The 21,934-nt window shown below is 38.3% G+C and overlaps 1 protein-coding gene across 1 annotated transcript; it reads right to left on the reverse strand.

Annotated features, from left to right (window-relative positions):
* Nucleotides 1–1,690: 1,690 nt before the first annotated feature.
* Nucleotides 1,691–20,733, reverse strand: RCBTB1 (RCC1 and BTB domain containing protein 1; the record flags this gene model as incomplete). The annotated part of the gene is made up of 11 exons (XM_082008213.1): nt 1,691–2,124; nt 5,236–5,366; nt 6,063–6,214; nt 6,706–6,832; nt 10,507–10,697; nt 13,707–13,849; nt 14,854–14,961; nt 16,051–16,209; nt 18,913–19,079; nt 19,567–19,717; nt 20,590–20,733. 11 exons carry the CDS (start codon nt 20,731–20,733, stop codon nt 1,984–1,986), a joined length of 1,614 nt encoding a protein of 537 aa, XP_081864339.1. The 3' UTR covers nt 1,691–1,983.
* Between the last annotated feature and the right edge of the window lie 1,201 nt (nt 20,734–21,934).

Below are 21,934 nucleotides of genomic sequence, written 5' to 3' on the forward strand. Positions count from 1 at the left end.
CATGTGTTTTGTCTTTAAAAAAATTGTTTGAATACAGAAAAGCATTGTTTAGCTACAAAAGGATAAGTTAATGAAATAAAACCTTTTTAAGAAAGCTGTGTATTTAGTCATGCTTGCTCACCCCACTGTTGCAGGGGGTACGGCAGAGATGGGGCTATGCTGTCACAGCATAGTTTAACTACACCTTGCCTCGTGGTAGCATGCAGAGCAGGACTTGAGGGATCCACTGCCCTAATGATGATGTCAAACACCGCTCATCATGACAGGCTCTGTAACAAAATCCACAACTTGAGCTTGTTCCATACAAAGGTAGACTCAAGCACCACTGACAGCTGTGCTGCCTACAAAGCTCTCATCTAAAACAAACACCTGTTAACACGGAGCCTGGATGTAGCTGTTACCAGGGAACAGCAAAAGATGCAGATCTACTGTCAGAGGAAGGACATGAAAGCTCACATGAGCCCTTTTTCTGTACAGCTGCAGTCTGAATTTCTGACAAGCCTCCCAGCAGCCTGGAGAAGTACTGTACACCCCCCACCAGGCTCGACCTTTAGTCTAGTGCTTGCAATCCAAGCCAAGATGTTTATTGGAAATGTTTACAACACATTTGGAAGCATTTTGTCAGACTACCCTGGACTGAACTCCCAAAGTCCCGCGACAGCAGCTCCCTGGCCTCTATCAACAGTACAAAATTCTAGGCTTTGGAAAACCCTGGAATTAGACCTGTAGTTAACCTAAACTTCAAATCTGAAATTCCACGTTCTCTTCTCTAACCTGGGGACACAACGCCTTAAAAGTGCACAACAGAAATAGTCTATTTTTATTGTAATAGTACATACCTGCTGTAAGGTTACAGGCACATATGGACTTCTTAGTGGGGAAAAAAAAAATCAGATCCATAGATTATAATCACAGGGGTCTAAATTAGTGCCTACCACTCAATTTGCTGTTTTCTGAAATTGAGATCACAGGCATTTGTCAAGCCCAGTGAAATCAGTAAGATTCAGTAACACATCATCACATAGGGTTTTGGCATTGTTTTTTGTTTGGGTTCAGTTGTTTGTTTTTTTTTTAAATAAAGCAACTTCCATGCTATATGTAACAGAAAAAGCTTGGAACTTTCTTCAAAGAAGTTTGCTGTCAAACAGGTACAAAAAAGTCAATTTTATTATATGTAGTTTAAATTTATACAACACTTAAATGCATACCCCCTACTTTCAGAAGAGCGTATCCCTTCCCCTCTGCAGAAACCAATGTAATCTGCAGTCACCAAAGAGGGTTTTTTTTCCATTAACCATTAGAAATGTTGCTTGAACAGATTACACAGAGTACATGTTATGACTTATATTAAGGTATACCCAAATATAAAGACTTACTTCCAATTAGGTTTGCTAGTTACCCCTTTCTCCAAAGTCACTTGCATAGGCTTTGAGGATATATTATTTTTGCACACTTTTCTAAGCACCGGATACACTTGGTTAATTACACACAGCAAATGGCAAATTCATTCACAATCATGCAAACGTGGCAAGATATATCCATGCCATTTGCTCCTCTACAATCCCAGGGAGTTCATGATTTAAGTGACATCCATCATTCAGTGGCTCGGGTCAGACTATTCTCCAACCCCAAAAAAGAAATCGAAAATACCAACAGGCGGTGCTAGAATTGAGATTTCCTAGGCTAAGGAGGCAAGTCCTTGGTGCTGTCTGGAACCCGTTTTGCCCAGGGCCATCTTTCCTCTTGCTGCCTGAAATCTCGAGCTGATTCCGCGATCCAGGTTTGCAAAATGCAAGTGAGTTATTTTGCTTGACATTTTTACAACAGTTCGCTCTTGAGCACAGAAAACATTTGTTTTCACTGTGGCCTTTCACATCTTCTGGTACCAGAGACCAGGTAACACTCACTTTTACCCATACAGTTGTGACACCCTGTTATAACTGCAAAAAACCCCTACAAACGCCCGTAACTTACAGCCTCATTTCAGTTCTTAAAGGCTCCACATTTACTGGCTTTAGCAATGAATTCCTTTAGCAGGGGACCATCCATTTGCCAAAATGCTGTAGTTTGTGTCACTTCCGTCAAATGATTGACACAAAACTTAAAGCAGAATTCCTCTAAGTCCTAAACAGAAAGAAAAAAAAAAAAAAAGAAGGAAAAAAACCTTACTATTTTTGCTTCCATCGCAGAAGATTACATTCAGGCACAAATGCCTGTATATGGTTTGTTTTTGCAGAGAATTAGACTAAAGCATTAACCCAGTGGCTCTTGATATTTTTCCCCACACAGTCACTATGTAAATGCAACAGCAAATAGTAATTCTACCCACATAACATGGTTGCAGAGGAAAAAGTAACCATAATTTGGTTCTCACTATGTAGCTACAGTCACATAAAACATTGTTCCAAGCAATATATATTTTAAAAGTTTTCCCCACTTGAAGAGCTTCACCTGCATTCACTGCCAGCTATTAAAACCCAATACAAACAGGGGATCTTGGGGTAATGATATACAACCCAGACTGTGGCTTAAGGAAATTCAGCTCTTTTGTTCCATTATATAAACTCAAATCTATACGTAAGGTTGCTTGACTCCCTGCTTAGTTCAGGGCTTAACTAAAGCCTTGAAGTCATGTATCACAGGGCTCGACGCCAGTTTTAAAGCACCGTTCAGTCAGCGCTTCCTTTCTGTGCATTAGAAACAGACTCATGTTACAAAATATTTCACAGATGTCCCAAAAATGCTTCAAAAGTACTGTGGCATAAAACAGCACAGCAATTCTTGCAGAAAGTGGGCTCTGGATATTTGAGTCTACTTAGAAGTGCCTTCCCTTTAAGGGTTGGAAAAGCCTCACAGACAAGCATCATTGCACCCACATGATGTCAGAATGAAAGGATGTCTAAAAAAAAAAAAAAAGAAAAAAAAAAAAGAGACAGTCATCATCAATATAACATTGACTGCAGATTTTCACTCAGATTATTTGTTTCCATCTCTTTTGAGGATAAAATCTACTCTTTGTAGCTTGGTGCAGACCTAAGCTGCTACGAGGAGGATGCTGCAGCCCTTACAAAAGAGCAACTCCCCACCCTGTTCTAATTTCTTTGTAAGCTTGTAGGACTGGTACTTTATACGCGAGAACACACCCCTCCTTAGCTGCTCCGCAGGCTGGGCGCTGCAGTAAGGCATAACAAATTTGCAGAGCTCTTTAAGCCACATGAGGTATGAAAAACAGATTAATTCATGTTTTCACTTAAGGTCAATACTGAAAGCTAGAGCAACTGTGTGCCAGTGAGAGTTCTTGACACCACAATAATACAAAAATATATCCTAGCCTAAAACCAGGCATTCTGAAGCTGCAGATCTTGACTTGTGTGGCATCTGTGCAACAAAAAAAGACAAGCTTATTAGAACTGAACACTGAGGATTTTCTTCTTTTTTTTAAATAACAGAATGAACTAGCATGTTAAACAAAATTACATCGTACACATTACAATATTTTGCACTGCTTTATTTAAAAAAATTCATATTCCAAGTCAAGGCAACAGAAGTGTACAATAAACAGAAATATTGTAGTATTAGCAAGAAACTCTGGAAAATTTAAAGTTCTGTAGAAAAAGGCTGAATTTCACTTGTAAATGGATGCACTCTCAGCAAACCGTACTTAATATAGACTTGAGTGAATAAAGGCACAAGGTACATCCAATGATTATTTTAAAATTTACAATAAGAAGCCAGACCTGACCTAATTCTAGTCACTTCAATTCAGGCAGTCACCAAAAGAAAGTATAGGAGAGTTTCATGTCACGGAGGTATTTTAAATTAGTGAAGCAGCTTTTTTTAACTGTAGTCTTCCAGACACACAGTCCCTTGAATGAACTACATCACCCCAGCAATTTCAAGCCCCTATCTAGCATTACTGCATGTAAAAAACACCTTTTACTTAAAACCAACCCCACAGCGTCACCCATTCTCTCCTTGATGTAGCATTTAAGCCTACGGTTCTAACTTCATTTAGCTAGCAAGGTACAGCCAAGACATCATAACTGGATTTCTTCTACCCTTTACAAACGGAATCAATCACTGAAGACCCATCCTGCAAACAATCTCTCGAGGCTAAAATATGGAAATCTTATTTTCCATGAACTCCCACCAAAGAAATCATTCACAATAGAGCTGAAGCCGCAATTCAGACACTAAAACAGCCCTTTGGGTAAGGTATATCAAACAAGCAACACGCTACAAGGCTCTGAAATAAGTTAGGGCATCTGCATGCCAGTTGCTGGATACTAAGTACAAAAAAAAGCAATGAGTTGATTTACTGAGTACCAAAAGTGCTTTATAAGCATAAGTAGAAAGGTAAAAACTAACAAATTGCCAGGTTGCACAAACATGATGCACAGATACTATGCTGAACACAAGTAGCCGAAGCAAGCCCAGGAATAATAACCGATTAGTTCACAAAGCAGCATGTTAGTGATCTAGTAGAGAAATCAGACATTATGCAGTAGGGAAGTTTCACTAGCCTTCCCTCCTTTTCACACACTGTTTCTCTGTCTTTAAAATTTAGTAGGCCCATAAAGCAGTCCTTATCCTGATATTTCATTAGCATACTGGGAAGACTGAAAGTGTATTTGACTGGAGCTAAAAAAGAAACAAAAAAAAGCCAACAAAAAAACACCCCACCAACCACAAAAAGTCCAAATGTACTCAATCCCCAAACCTACCACCACATGTCATCACACACAACACACAACCTTACAACTAAGTAACTTAAGGCTTACAAGACTGCTTTTTGTAATGTAACGTTTTTTGCTTTGTATTTAAACCCTTCCCTTGTTCCAGAGTTAGTGTTTTCTTCCAAAAAAGAAAAACAAACAAACAAACCAGTAATTCATGAAGCTTGGTATAGTGTCATAACCTTTTACCATTAAATTAAGCAATGTAAACATTTACAGATATTGAGTCTCAGCCTGGGACTCAAGTCATCTTTAGCTATCTCCGTACCAGTTCACCTTTCCAGTACTGGTTTATAGGGAGGAAAAAAAATTTAAAAAATACATGTTTCATGGCAAATGCAGTTTTTAAGTCCAACATTCTCAAATTCCAAAAATGGCAAACAGTATTATCTGATAGTAAGTGAGAGAGAGCTTCTATGAAAATATAACTGGCTGCTTTTCTCCACAGTTAAGTCAGAAGGCAGCCACCCATTTAAGAGATTTAAGTTTAGAAGTTTACCTCTGCATCATATCTGACAGCAGCAGAGAGCAATGAAAATGCATTTTCCACAGTAATTCCTCTCTTGATAATGTGCTGACACAGTTTTTTCAGTCTATTTTCACAGTATGAAGTAGCCAAATCCAAAAGCCCTGCAATTAAAACACCATTGTATTAGTCAGTTGTCATGATCTCTGCTCTTTCAACAACAATTTATGCTGCTGGGGTACAGCTGCATCTGTATTCTGTATGCAATGTTCTATATGTCTATAACATGCTTTTTGCAAGTAGGTCACTATTCAGAAAAATGTATTTTACCATTACACAGGAAGAAAGGCCTTTTATCACCTCAAGCCTCAATCCTGTTAATCTCTGTAAATACGCAAGCTGTTACACAGATTTGCATACCTAACTGCTTGCGAGAGTGGGACTGTCACAAAATAGGCACCACAACACGAGCAAAAAGCTACCACTATAAAAATCTGTGCTTGAATTACAGCTTGCTCTTCACTCTGGTGTCCAAGTTTCCCCTATTAGATCTACTGAGATTCTTGCATATTATCCCAAACAATAAGTGACTCGATTTAGTAAAACATGTAAGTATTTTAACCCAGAGAAATAAGTTTCTCTCCCAACCTTGAAAAAACTGCTCAGAGTTTATTTCTAAATATGCATCGCTTTTGCTGTAGTAAGTTTGCTACAACAGTATTTTAAAGGCAGCTTACTTAATCACCAGTAAAATGCATTTCAGGCTAGACTAGAAGTCTATACAAATACATTTATTCTGCATCCCCTGCCTCAGTTTTTTGGGATGCTGTTTTCTAACATAATTGGACCATAAGCAATACCTATTGCATCTTCAGGCGGAAGGTCAACACTGTCTGTATACAAGTACTCAAGAAAGGCACGATACACAGGATAAGAAAACTGGTCTATTTCTATCACTTCCTTCATATCCTCATTCCAGTATGACTGGAACATTGTTCTGAAGTGTTCACACCTAAGAGACAAAGACATCATCTGGAACACTATTATATGTAGACATGAATGTTACATTACAGTCCCACTGAAATACGTATTTGGTGCACTCTGCAATGTTCACAAATATTTTACCATACCCCATCACAGCCAGTGCTCCACATTTTGGTTCCCAATACTGTGGGCATTGCTACACATCAAGCTAAGACTCTTATTTGATCTATGCTACAGAACCGTCTGTGAATACGTTGCAGACAGACCAACTTAACAGAATTTATTGTCCTGGGAGCAACAAATAGGCTTAGTGAAAACTGAATATGGACCATTTTAAGACCGATTTTTGATTCAACTCCTTTTACAATCACTTCATTTAAAGTGATTATAGATACATAGATGCTATATATTACAGGTTTAGGGGTGTCCCCCTGCCTCTTACCTCCCTCCACCCCCTCTTAAGATGTGACACTAAGAGGTCATTCTGTATAGGCAAGAGCTGTGAAATACGACCACTACCTGATTTTCAGAACCGCTTTGTGAACATGGATGTACTTTCCATCCACACGGAACTTTAGGTCTGAGGTTTCTGGGCTGTCAAACTCTTTCTTCAGAGATTCTGCTACTGTTAAAAAGTCTTCATGCTCTACAGAAAAAATTTAAAAAAAACAACAAAAAAAGTTAATCATCTTAAATGGAACACACACATCACTAACTAAAGCTATCAGCTCAACTAAGAGCGTGTCAAGGAAAACAGGTCAGTATCAGGGCTCCATTGGCTTAAGGGCTGAAACAAGAAGAATGAATTAATCCAATACCAATCCTGTTGGCAAGGAGTGCTCCACAACAGCTACAGGCAGCAATGGTCAGAAGCTCCTGTTCCAGCTCATTACATAGAGGTAGCACAGCACCAAGGAAAGTACCTGGAGAACTTCCTTTCTCATTCTCCACCTGGCCACCATCCATAAAATTGCCAGCCTCCTCACAGCTGTGCTAGTGTTGGGTCAGCTCAGCTCTGCCACCTGCAAGCTGCTGGTTATGGGCATCTACAGCATCACCTGCAACTCACTTGAGACACGGGTCTCAAGTGTACAGTACTTCAGCTGCACTGACATGGTGTGATCTGAGCCTAAATAGTAAGAAAACACGTCACCAGTTGGCCACTCCTTTGAGCTAGCAGATTGGATATAGCCTGCAGGTTGTCTGTTAAGGTCTTTGCCAGGGCTCACTAAAGTGAACTATCACTAACACCATTATACTTGGTTTTAGTCAGTTATGGTAACACAAAATCCAACAATGTTCAGTATTCTGAAGAAGAGAGACTGTACCATGAACACAGTATCTACTACAAAGGACACAGGACTTCAGCAATTTTCAAAGTGCATTAAAGCTGAGGTATCACAGCTCTTGGACAGTTCTTTATATTATGGCCTATGGCACTCATCCCACAGGGGTCCCACTCTGTGTCTCTAGAAATCACACAAGAGTTGCAGCACAAGTTGGCTAAGGCTTGCGGTAAAGCAACAACTCTGAAGTTTTAGAAAACCTAATTTGACCCACGATTTGAAGCTTCTGTTGATGCATCTTAAAAGCATGTTTCAAAACTTGTGGCTTCTAAGAAGCAAAGTATGGAGAAGAAAAGTAAGTGGATTTCCACTATAATGGGATGTGGTCTGTCTCCTGTGTACCACAGGACTGCGTACTCTTCATCCACATACAATCCACAAATTACTCTTCACCATTAGGGACAGCTAAATTAGTTTGTATTTAAAAAGAAATACTGCTATAACAAACTCCTGTAACAGACAAGTCACGTTTATGCCACAAAAGACCATACAATCCTCCAATTTACATGGATCATCCACAGAACCTGCATCTCATCAGGGTTAAATAAACCATACTCCAATCCCCCTCCATTTGCTCATGTGATTTTTTTTCTAGGTCATCAGCTTAGCTTAAGCTACACAGCCGATCAACTTTCACTCCAAATACCTTAAGTTCATTCCTCAAAAAAGGCTGCAGATTTGTACTTCACCACAGCCAATCCTGAGTGACTGATTCATTTTTTTGGCAAAGCCATCATAACTGGAAGTAGAACAATAACTTTTATGTAGAGTTAGCTCTCACTAAGAGAAAAAAAAAAAAAGGTAAAAAGAAAAGAGGGTTTTTTTAACCTATATGAATAAAAAAGGTGGGAAAGGAAAAAATGCATATGGAAAATGGAGATTAAAAATGCCTCCAGAATTAATGCTTTTGATTTAAATACTCAGTAAGTAGGATTATCAGAATAAGAGGGGAAGAACCCTAAAAGGCTAAGAGGAATTAAAATGCAGGTACAAAATTCAAATATCTTGTTATATTCAGTCTGGGAATACTTCATAAAATTCAGGAACTTGAAAGGTACTGAGACCGAGGAGATGTCATTTAAACAGCCTTCACTATTAGCAAAAGGCAATAGTCCTGGACAGCCATCAGACCTCTACAGAGGGCAAGACTAACACATATGGCAGAGGATTAGAGAATGGAGAAAGTGAGAAGTGGGATAAAACAAGACTTGGATTTACCCAGAAGCAGATCACTCCAAGCTAATCTTCTCTCACTGTTTATCTCACTAAACTATTCAGTTTTCCTCTATAGATGAGATGCTGTTATCTGGACCTCTGTATATGTTATAACATGCTAAATGAGAAGTTAAGATGGAGAAGCTGGGTAGGACAAGCCACATGCAAAGATAAAGTCTGAGTCTGGAGAAAGGTTACTTCAGATGTGATCCCTCCACAAAACCAATTACGTACAGGGACTAACAAAATTAGGATCTGCTGTCAAGATGAAAACAGATTAGATCTCCTAAATGATCTTGAGAACGGAAATGGCAGATCTAAGCTGAAAAGATCTTCACGTTTTGAACATGAAAACATGTTCATGTTCTTAAGGAAGTGCAAGTTAAGCACTTTATAACATACTTGGGGTCAAATATGAATTAGCAGCATGTGAATCAAAGATTATCAACATGAAAGGCTTGGGCTTATTTGCTGGTCACAGAGACTGCATCCCAAAGTATAATCCAAGGCAGCGTAGGAAGAGAGTTCCAACAGAGAAAACAATTATATTAGGGTCTTGTTATACATGGACTATTATTTACAAGTCTGCCTGTCTTTGGGGAAAGTCAAACTAAATCATGTTGAGAGAAATCATCTCACAAAACAAAATCTTGTTATTCCATTACTTTACTTTCCTAACATGAAATAGTGTCCTGGTTTCAGCCAGGATAGAGTTAATTTTCTTCAGAGAAGCTAGTGTGAGGCTATGTTTTGGATTTGGGATGAGAAAATGTTGATAACCTGCTGATGTTTTGAGTTGTTGCTAAGCAGTCAAGGACAGTCCAGCTTCTCGTGCTGGCCTGCTGGCAAGAAGGCTGGGGGTGCACGGGAAGCTGTGAGGGGACACAGCCAGGACAGCTGACCAGGCTGACAAAAGAGATATTCCATACCATATGACATCATTCTCAGTATATAAAGCTGAGACGAAGAAGAAGGAAGGGGTGGAGGGATTTTATGGAATCCATCTTCCCAAGAAACCATTACATGTGATCAAGCCCTGCTTCCCTGGACATGGCTGAACACCTGCCTGACAATGTGGAGTAGTGAATGAATTCCTTGTTTTGCTTTGCTTGTGTGTGTGACTTTTGCTTTACCTATTAAACTGTCTTTATCTCAAACCATGAGTTTCCTCACATTTATTCTTCTGATTCTCTCCCCCGTCCCACCATGGGGGAGTGAGTGAGTGGCTACGTGGTGCTTAGTTGCTGGCTGGGGCTAAACCATGACACATAGGAGAGAGATTCGCTCCTTCATATTCATATTGGAAGCGTAAATACTAAGGAGGGAAAGCTGGAGTCAACACTTATAATTCAAAGTTGTTAGATACCAAAGTAAGAAGCATCAGGAGCAGTCTTCCAAGTAGGAATAGTTTTAAGAGAAAAAAGTTATGTTTAATGATCTAGGAGTCCCTCCCAGTCCTGAGCTGGATCTCAAACAGTAAAAACGTAGGAAATACATAATAGTCACAGTGCAATGGCAAAACCGGGTTCTCCCCAGATGTATACTGGCAAACAATCTTGTTAGTTCTATTCTGGATCCTTAGCTGCTGAAGTAGACTATTTTCTTCAGAAAGAAAAAACCTAGCTAAAAGAGCTAGTTTTAATTTCTGGTTCTCCTTAAAGGAGGAACCATCCTGCCACAGAAGTGGCATCTTATAGTAATCACTACAAATGTAGACAGAGATTATAGCACTGGCTGCCATATTGGAGGTTGTTCTCACCTACGGATAGAAGACGCCACATAACAGCTGGGGTAGCAAAGCAAGCAAACACGTCGTCGGTGCAGGCAAAGTGAGTGAGGTGGGGAAGGATCACTGACTGCCCACGGCATTGGCCCCACATGTACACTTGGCCGCTCTGGGTCTTGGCAGCTGACGTATGAGCAGAGTGGCAGGCTGCAATCTCCACAACCCTGGAAACAGAAGAAAACTTGTAAGATACTGACAGGTATAGAATCAAGTGACTTTCCAAATGCCTCACCAAAATAACAGCCAACCAAACTATGCATCTACACTCCTGTACTTTGTCCTGCATGAATATGACACTGAATGGATCAATATTTTAAAACTGCAATGAAATTTTCAGATTACTTGCAGATTTTACTGCAATCAGATATTGCTTTAATTATGTCATTCTCATCAGCTCACATTCCTCCTTTTCTTCCATAACCATGGGAAAGGGGTAAAGCAAAACAAAGTTTTGTTTTTCCCCTTTAAAACCGATGCACATCAGACACACTCTCAAGAAGAAATGCTTATGGAGCTTATGAAAATTCCAGTTAGGGAACTGGCAGGAAAGTTATACTACTAAGATTTTTGCAGAGCATTTTTCAGAACTTCTTTCAAATTGTTGTAAAATGCAAAAATGTTGTAAGAATTCTCTCATTTTGAGATTTAGATCCTATGTATTTTTCAATAAGTCCTTTATTAAGAAACCCTTCTACCCCACTTTTAATCTGTTGTTCATATGTAGGCAGAGATCTGACCTACTGCCTGTATTTCTGAGTTCTTATTTTGCTGTTAGCTTCCTTTCTTCAACATTGAGGCTCACCATGGAACATGGACAGTGCTTCATTTCATACACGCACTAAGTCCACATTCTTGAAGAGCTATGGTTGTTTTTTAAATAAAGTCTATATAGTATTTTCATCCACCTCACATACTTCCTTAAAATACTAGAGCTGCTGATGCACACTTATTTATTCTGTTCTCCCATTGCTCACGCAATCCCTATCTTGCTACCTGAAACATTACAAGAACTGAGAAGAATTGCCATTGCATTGAAAGGGCTGCAAGGACGTTTCCAGTATCTCTGTTCACACAATATGCAAAAACCAAGGGAAGTTCCGGTGTTAGTTCAAAATAAAAGCTATACTTTCCTGTTCTTTCTCCATGCTAAAAATACACCAGAGGATTTCATGCTTTTGTGCCAGAAACAGATCAACTGGGAGAAATAAATGTCTTTCCAAGCACCCTAAGAATATACGTATCAAAATGTTTATTCCTTTACAGAACAACATCCATGAAGAGTTAGCTTTTTAGGCAAAAAAAAATTTTTAGCACAAAGCCCACGTTTTAAGTGCAAAAATCATTTCTAGACAAAACACAGAAGGAATCTACACTCACTTTCAGTACATGTATTGATTTCTGGCAAATAAAAGACTAATGGGTTGTTTTACACCATTATCAACTTATTAACCTCTATGCAACACTGATATCTTACAGCGCCTCTGCATCAGACATCATAAAGTAATTTTAGGGACAACTTATTGCCCATCATAGCTATCCGCCTAAACTACTTCGTTCCCCAAACTTTCTTTCCTTAGCAGAACAGATTCTTATTTTTAGAGTAACTGTACTACAGTTAAGAAGCATAGTAGAACATGCACTATAACACATGTATAGTACACGTACAGGATAACATGGTAAGCATATACTTAACATCAAAGTTCAGGAAGCTGACCTTCATAACTGCTCCTCCACGCTAACACAAAATAAAGTCTAAAAGTTCCTTATCTGAGTATCTGCAATATTCTTCAAGACAGCATCAAATGCTACCTCCTAAGGAACTGTCACCAGCATTACATATAAATGACAAAAGAGTTATATAAATGAAAGGACCAGGAAAAGCAGCATTAGCATGCTTCATTGGAAATGACAGCTCATCCACTTACAGGACTCTTTCCAAGGGAGCCAAGTCAAGCAAGATAAGTTCAAGTGACTTATCTCTCCCTTAGATTCCAATCAGAAGTTCTATGGTATTTTCTCCCTCCTTTAGTCACTGAACAAATGCCAGGTTTTTTTATAATCTCATGCTTGAGTTCACATACAATTCTAAGGCAACAGGTCCTCTTAGTTCACTCAAGAAATAAATTGCTAAGAAAACAAAGTTGATCTATTTGCAAACATACACATTTCTCTTCCAGTGCTTTTTTAAAGAATATTTCATTTTGCTTTGCTAGTGTCAGTTTCTTCACAGACAAGCCAGCCTCACCTCAGTGGTTTCTACTGTGATGGTTCCTTTCTTCTTTCCCCCCAGCTGCTTTTTAAGCTCTTAAATAATCTCGGTACTGTGCAGCTTTTAACTTAAGTGTGAGAAACCAGAAAAAATAGGAATGACTTCCCAGAAAGACCGTTCAGAAATGGAGGAGAAAACCCAACCACAAGTGATTCGTAGTTAAGAGGAGATTACAAATTAAGAGATTTACAGGTTAAGGGATTTATAGACTAAGAGGTTTCCAAACTGAGGTACATTAATCTATAGGTATACACATGGGTCCAGAGGGCGGGACTGAGGTCCAGGTTTGTGGGGGAACAGCAGAAGAGCCATCCCAAAGATGAGGATGACAAAGGTGCTGAAAGAGGGTGGACAAGGGTTAGGGTTATTCTTTTATGAATCTAGGAAGCTAAGAAACTACAAAGTACTGACTTGTACCACTGATAAAAGTAGTATTATCTGTCTTTAGCTCTAACAAGCTTGCAAATCGAGTTCTGTTTCCATGGTTTGCTACTGTCAGCCTTTCAGAAAATTGTTTTTTCCTCACATGTCACTTCTTACACAGGTGGTGCTTTTTTCCCCCCTCTTTTTTTAATGTAGGCCTCAATATAGCTTAAAAGCTTAGTTTATCAATTTCATAGCTCCAAATTTTTAATTAAAGGAACCATATTTAGCATAGTCTAACACTTATTCATTATCTTTCAGTATCAGTTAAATACAAAGTATGTTTACTTTCAATAGTCATTACACATAGCAAAAACCACTCAGCCTACAGTAACCAGTAAGTTACCATCCTTTCCTATGCTTTTAACATTAGCGATAGAAAAACAATCCACCAAGCCCTAAACATGCATGCTTCCAGTGCTAGAGACTGCATAACACATGCTCAGACTTATCAATCCAGAAACAGCTTCAGCAAGATTACCTTTCTTTTTCCATCATGATCTGCACCGGGCTTAGCTGGTTACTTTTATTGCCAGTTCCCAGCTGCCCGTAAGTGTTAGCTCCCCAGGCATAGAGCAAACCCTCATCTGTTAGTGCTAGTGTGTGCGCATAGCCACAGGCAATCTGTAAGTAAATGTATAAGCATTACTAACTAAACAAAACAGATGAGAAACAAAATTATTGCACGCATTACCTTAGTCTATCTGATGTTAAATATCTCAGGCATTCTTCATTTAGCATGTCTTATTTCCCAGTACTTAAAGCTAACAGAAAATACATTAACTGTAGGTACTGGAAAAGTCCCAGCTTCATTAATTTAGTGTTCATTGGTTACTCCTAAATAGTTTACTGCACTCTTGCAAAGTTTCCCTAGCCTTTACTTGCTTTCAGTTGCAGACTCTTCACACAAAGAACAGAACGGGACATGGTTTATTGGGCATGGTGGTGCTGGGTTGATGGTTGGACCTGATGATCTTAGAGGTCCTTTCCAACTTTAATGATGCTGTGATTCTATGATCATGTCTTGCAACTCTGAAATACTTTCAGCATTTGGTATTCTGAGTACTATACAAACTATGAGAGCTGCAGTTCAACAGCCAACAACAATTCAACCCAAGTTATCACATGAAATTCCACAGAACCTTAATAAAACCCCAGGAAATCCTAATTTTTAGTTTCATTCTTTACGTGGAAAAAAACAACCAACCAAACCCCAACGACCAAACAACTAAACCCACACTCATAACTCTCATTTTCCCCCTCCCCTCACTTCTGAAGGGCTAATGAGAATATTAATGTAGAATCTAATTTGGACATCTTGTTCCCCTTCATTTCTTGTCTTTGCCTACTGCATTTCATTCATTCAGCTGTGTAACAAAGATGCAAATTGCATCCATAGCATAATTTACTTATAGGTACACTAGCTAATTTTAAATCATTCAGAACATTTACAAAAGCCAGTATTTTACAGCGTACCTGCACTTTTTATAAGCCTAATATAACTTTTAGGAGCTAAAAAAATTCAGTATCTGAACTGTGAAATCTAGAAGCAGGTGTAAGATTCCAAAGATACAGTTTTAGCAGATGCTAGAAACATGAGTGCATTTTCACTTCCATGTCAGACGTACCTGGAGGATACACACACCATGTAAGGCTGCCACTCTGCATGGTGTTAGTTGATTGCCATTGTTTCCAAGACCCAGCTGACCATTACCATTGTAACCCCAGCCATAAACCTGATTGCAAAAGGAAAACAAAATTAAGCCACTCCTCTGTAGAGTTACAGAACATTTAAGACTTAGTATCAAGCAACAGTCAAAAAACTACGTCTTATTAAAAAACTGTACACTATTTCAAGAGCAATATAGAGAAGCCTAAAACATATTAAATATACTGCAATGACTGACTCTATTCAACTTTCCAATCCTGCATTTACCTTTTAAAGAAGCTTTCTAAAATATATTTGTCTTTGAGGTACTGGGAATTTTACAATAAACTTACAATACACCAAAATGTCTCCCGCAGCATAAACATTTTAGCTGACTTTTACTGCTTCCTTTCTCCTTATTACTTTTCATTTTTTACAGAAAACAAGAAATTAGTTATTCTGATCAGCTGATTAGCTATTGGATTGGTTTAAACTGAAGTCCCCCGTTTAGCTCTACTTTTTTCTTTAGTTTTGTTATGGTGGACACATCAAGACAAAACTATGTACAATGAAAGCTCATCTCAACCTCAGGGATTTTTCAGTCCCTCTAGTCACAAAGAAATGCTACACTCTGAGTTTGGTGAAGTGTAGTAAAATTGAGGTTACAGTTCATACCTAGAAGCAAGATAGCACCATAAACTTATGTGAAAAGGAACAGTTGCACAATACTTGGGCAACGTTCAACAGCTTGGTTTGGTTTTGTTGCTGGCAATTAAGCAATGTGTTTAAGAACCAGGATCAGTCAGTGTATTCTTGCAGAAAGATTAACTATTTACTTGTGTATGCTTTCAAAAAATCTAAGACACATGTTAAACAATCTATTGAAATAAGGAAGACAGACATGCCTAATACAACTGTTCAAATTCTTGCAGTTGCAGACTCAGTAATAATTATGTTCCAATACAGTCTTTGCTATAAGAAGGAACATTTAGTGTAAAGACAGCATCTCCAGTTAATTGCAGGGTTTTCCTTCAATTGGTATCACAGAAGTTATCAGTATAACTCTATCAATACAACTCTATAACTTGAGCACTGCATGTCAGCATTTCTCCATGTGCAGACATTAACCTCTTAAGTTTGGGTAACAGAGAGAACGTGAGAATGCAGTAATGCTTACCTCACCATTGTTCACTACAGCCATGGAGGAAGTCTGACCACAAGCAATGCCAACTACCATTTTACCCTGTAAACAGTTTGAAACTCTGCGAGGAGTTGGCTGGTTTGCTGTAGATCCAGATCCAACTTGACCACAGTTATTATAGCCCCAAGCATACAGCTGCCCATAAAAACAAACAAACAAAAAACTGTAGTTTAAGCCTTAGTAATAGTAAGGATAGTAATAAATTATAATCTTACTGTAGTCAGCATCAGATTGGGTAAACAATCCTATTTAATAAGCTAAAATGTTTAAATTAATTTTCAACAGATTAAAATTATAAACAGCAATAGGACTGATCTAGCAAATGTCAACATAGCACTTTTTTCAGCTTCTTGCTACAGAATTGGAGCATCTGACTACAACAGGAAACAAAAGGAATGTATTTCCATATTAAATATAAGTCAAACTATAAGACAAAGAGCATAATCACTGGACTGTCTTTATACTTTCATGACATTGGAAAAAGGAATGCAAGCCAGAAGACCATTTGTTTCCCAGACAAGCTGAACTCCCCAATTTACAGCTATTTAGTTTTCTTCACATAACTCTAAACCAGGTTATTGCTGGACACTCATCATACTTCTTTTATATCTTTCAAGAGCTGTGAAAGGAGATGGTTTTGTCAGCCCATGTTTCACAGTAGCAAAACTCTCTGACACAATGGCATTAACAAAAAAGCACCATCTCTGACAGTTCAATATTTGCCAGTGGCAAACTAATAATAATGAAAACAAAAATATTGGTTCCTTTCATCTAAAAGTCCAGAAGACAGGGAAGTTGTTTGCTATAAAAAAATATTTATAGCTTTGTATTTTCAATTTCTTAATTTTTTGTTATGTGCATACACACCCATAGGCTGGCCTACAACTATTTCCGATAGTTCGTTCTCTGGTGCTTCACCCAGTTAAAAAGTTTGTCCGTTTAGAAATACCTAGTCACAGACATGCTAGCCACTAAAAGCACACCGACAGATACTCTCATATGAAGTCTGCACATCCTTTGGTATCAGAAGCCACCAAACCAAACATCAGTCATTAGAAACAAACACCTGTCCCACCACCAAAAAAAACCTCAAACCAACCAACCCCAAAAACCCACACCAACCAAAAAAACCCCAAACCCAAACACCAAAGACAAGAACAAAAAACCTGCCACCAATACAACTCACTTACCACATCTAATAGGAACAAAAGAAAGCATTAGTCCTTTGCTTTTTGTTACTTGTATTTGCTGGATCTTTGATTCCTACTGCATATTTGAAGATGATCTATAAGATATCTTAATTTCAACAACACAGAAAAAAATTAAGGAAGAGCATCTCAGAGGGTAGGTCAAAATGTCAAAGAGCTAATCAGCTTCTTCTCTCAGAGGCACGAATGTCTGAAGTCCTTCAAGTCTATCATTAAGATACTTTTTTTTTAAACTTGCACTGAACTAACTGTACACATCAATTATGCCAAGTATTTGCACAAATACTTCCAACTTCAGTGTGTCTCTGAAACTCCAGATATATCAAGTCACAAGGGTTTTTGCAACAAAATCTTTCTGTAAATAAAATTCCATTTAACACATTTCACTGCTTTCAGTATAATCAGTTCTAGTACAGATGAAAAACTCAGAGCACAAATAGACTAAGCTACTGCAAGGTACGCTAGGGATGGATTTATAGTACATTAACTAGCCACAATGGTGAGTGAGCTGCAAATACGGACTGCATGGTAAATACAAAGAAACTTCCTCGCTTCCATTGAGATTTCAAGCAAGTTACATTTATTACAAGAGACAGCACGGCCATTGCAGGCAGCCACCACACAGCAGCTGGCATCACTAGTTTAACTAACGCATGAACATCCTCACCTTCCCGCATGCAAACCCAATGTTATAGTTTAACCAAGTCAAACACTACAACATGAAAATCTTTCCTAAGCACAGGCTCTCTTTTCAGAGACACAACACAGACCACTTAAATTAACCCAATGTCGCTTTCCTACCCTCAAAATACTGATTTGCTACTTTGTATTACTGTTGCACTATGACTCCATACTGAACCATAAGACAGACTCGCTCAGATTACCAGGATGGAAAGAATGCTAGTTTCCATTTTCATTGTTAGGAAGGTTTTAAAAATAGACCTCTTCTTTTGCTAAAGCAGAGCTGAAACCAGGCGTTCCTCCATGCAGTAACATGCAACTCAAATCAGATACACACACAGTGGTCAAATGTGACTAACTGGAAACTAGTTGTACATGTTTCCCATGACACATAGTCTTAAGTCATGTAAACAAAAAAAGCATAAAGCAGACTTAGATATAAACCAAGTGCTCTTTCATTACCTACACACAAAGGTATTCAGAGGTGTGCACAGCAACATTCTTTCACCAATACCGGTGTGGAAATCATGAAGACTACAAGAAACAGACTAAACGCTAACCAGCGAATACAAACAACTCAATATACCCTTAAATAACTGAACTGCAAGCAAATAAAAAGGTTACATTATGCACATTATAACCATTCTTTTACCTGTAAGTGGCACAGCTTTCTGGTCTCATCCCTGTGAGACATACAACAAATGAAAGACACAAAAGTTTACTAGCTTTTATTCCCTTGTTTTTGTGGGGTTTTTTGTTGGGGTTGGCGGGGGAGAGGGGGGGAGTTGTTTTCCAGTCTGCTCTGAAGAAAAGCATACCCTAGTTTGAGGCGGTAGGAGAAAAGGTTATGTTGTAACTATTCTGTAGAGAGAGAACTTCAGACTGCAAGGTCACCTGCACTATTCCATTCAAGAAGGAGATTAAGAGGTTTGAACAGGTTTCAACTTACATCCCCATCAAATGACAGCGCCATAGAATGATGAGAGCCACATGCTACTTCCACCACTTTCTTTATTAACAGATTTGTGCAAACTTGAACAGGAGTAATGCCCTGATTGGTTGTGCCATTCCCAAGCTGGCTGTAACCATTATGTCCCCAAGCATACACTTCACCATCTGCAAAAGATTTAAGTTTGTGATAAAAAACCACCAAAAATTCCAAGGACATTAAGATAGACAGATTTCTAAGAAATTAGAAAATGCCAACATGAAAGTGAAAGGACATTAACAAATAGTTAAATCATTACAAGAATTATCTGTATACTAAAAAAATTATATACTTCGTATACAACTTTTATATACATATATCACAGTTAAACCTCTAGATTTGTTGTGGAAATACATGAAAGTGTACAGGTAAGACTGAGTATGTTATAAATGATAAGTGTGAAACTCTACAGTCACAACATAATGGAAATGTAACAGAAACTTACTTTACCAATTACAGAGTATGTTTAGTTCCACTTAAGACACATGAGAACCCCTTAGTGTACATTATCCAATTAACAAGTTAATACAATTACACCTTAATCCACTCTTGTTAAATGCAAGTGGAACTTAAAATCTGTAACTTATGTTTCTATACTAAATGTTAACTTTCTACCTTCAGTGCAAAGTACAACATGGGGTCCACTTCCATAACTGAGACTGGAAATTTTCTTTCCACATAAGGCTTCTAATTTCTTTGGTACTATTGTGCTCTGATTATCTCCAGTTCCCAAACAATTACTGCAATTCAGTCCAAAAACAAATACCTGAAAAACAGAGGAACACTCATTTCAAGTGATTTATACTCAGGTATGCACAGATGTGGTAACATCCAGGTGTTCATAAAGCCAGGACAGAGTTTTGCCATGGATTCTTGAGGGCTGGAGACTTCCAGCCTTCCAGCTTGGAAGTTAACAAGCTCAAGAGTTAGCATGGGGACACTTTGGAAGTTAACTGATGAGTCTGAATTCTTCAGATCCATGCAAGCCTGGAAGGTAGGCTTCTCATTTGCAGGAACTGTACTATAAAAAAGTATTAAACTGTGAAAGTGAAAGACACCACTTTCTGTTAAAGGCAGTTTGTACAGAGCAGCCACAGCTGGGAGGCTCATCCTACAGGCAGCTCTGACAGGACTTAGGGGGGAAAAAAAACAAACACCAAACCAAAACCCTACTCTACCCAGTCTCACAAGAAATCCTCCCATTAATACATCCCAGAACTGCTGGCTTGTTTTCTTTCAGCAGCACAATGCTAATTTGCATTGAGTTTCCAAATCATTCAAATCCACAGATAATTTTCTGCTGTACTGTTACTTAACAAGCCATAATCTCATTTTATATCTTCATATCTGGAGTACTTGCACTTAATTTCAAGCTACCACAACTTCTTTTGAATTCTGACTGTCTTCAAAAGTGCATGTAATCCATCCTGGCCTTTGTAATTCCTAAGTTTTCTAAATACTCCATCTATATTGTCGCCATACAAGACTAAAAAAAAAAATTTACAAGTTACATACAACATGTTTTGAAATACACAAATTTCACACAATGCTTTTGAGAAGCTATTAAATTACAAATACTCAGTGGACTCAGAAAACAACTAATTGTAGAGTATATGTTCCACTTTATTACAGCCTTACCTCATCATTGTGCGTTATGTATATAGCTTCATTGGCTGATGTACCAAATACACATGCCTTCCGAATAGATGCTATTTCTTGAGGTGACAGTAAGGTAAATATTGGCCACTTTCCTACATCCACCATGATGCTGCTGTGTGTCATGATGTTTCTACACGTAAGATGACATTGCTGTAATAAAAACAAAAGCTTATAAAAAGGTGTATTTTGCACTTTTATCAACAGGCAGTAAGATAATTCCCTTCAAACGACGGACATGTGTTGTATCTCTGAAAGTGTAACATAATATGCTATATGAAATATGTAATTATGGTTCCATGTATTAAGGTGAACAAATAGCAAGTCACTGGTAGGACATTGGAAGACCAGACCTTTTCTTAACAGGATATTTAAGTAAACTGTTTTCAGTACAACAGAACATCTGTTGTTCTACAAGCACGTTTGTTAAAGGCTGGTGATCTAGTAAATATCCACTGGTGCCACAATGGATTTCTGAGGGCATTTTCAGAGGGAATTTCAACCGAAATTCCCATTTAGAAAATTTTCACTTGTGAAAATTTTTGTAGTCTTACAACTTGTTTACATCAACAACTTGCTTACATGCCATATATGTGAATACTGCAAATAAAAATAAAGTTGGGGCTGTTGAGCATATGACCAAAATCTGCCATGTCTTGCATAATCAGGAGCTGTTATTATGGTCAAAAACTATTTGTGAGAGCACAAAAGCATGAGAAACTCACGAGTTTGTACAATTAAGCAGTGAAACACATCAGAGAAAAGTGATTAAGTGAAATTATCATAATCTGTTACTTAGAAACAAGATGGACCACATCAAAAGCTGGAAACATGACCGGGTATAGACATCATTTGCCAATGAACACAGATGTGTACAATCCATCCTTCCACAATGCTCCTCCTTTCCAGTTTCCTCAGGGCAATTGCACCAGCTCAAGAACAAAGCTGGCAGTCAACACAAACCTACAGAGCTTATTTAGGCCTTCAATCAATTTAAACATCACTCATACCCTGAAGGGATTCTGCCACTGACAATCTCTGATCCATGCGCAAGGGTATTGGCAAGTTTTGTGAAATCTGAAAAGCACTAGGTGGAGAATTCCACAGAATGTCAGTGACATAATACAAATCACAACAAACCTTTAAAAAAAAAAAAAAAGGAGGCTAAGGAACTATTCAATAGGTAAGTAAAGCAGCATCTATCCAGATCCCATTTAGTGCCTTCCTTTTCATTTGTTTGCTCCAGTCCTATCCCATCCCCACTATTCTTTGCTTTGTTGCTTTCACATTAGGCTTCTTGATGATGCCTGGGCATGAGGTATGGACA

Source organism: Phaethon aethereus (assembly GCF_964289735.1).
Source record: "Phaethon aethereus genome assembly, chromosome: 1".
Classification (NCBI taxonomy): Eukaryota; Metazoa; Chordata; class Aves; order Phaethontiformes; family Phaethontidae; genus Phaethon; species Phaethon aethereus.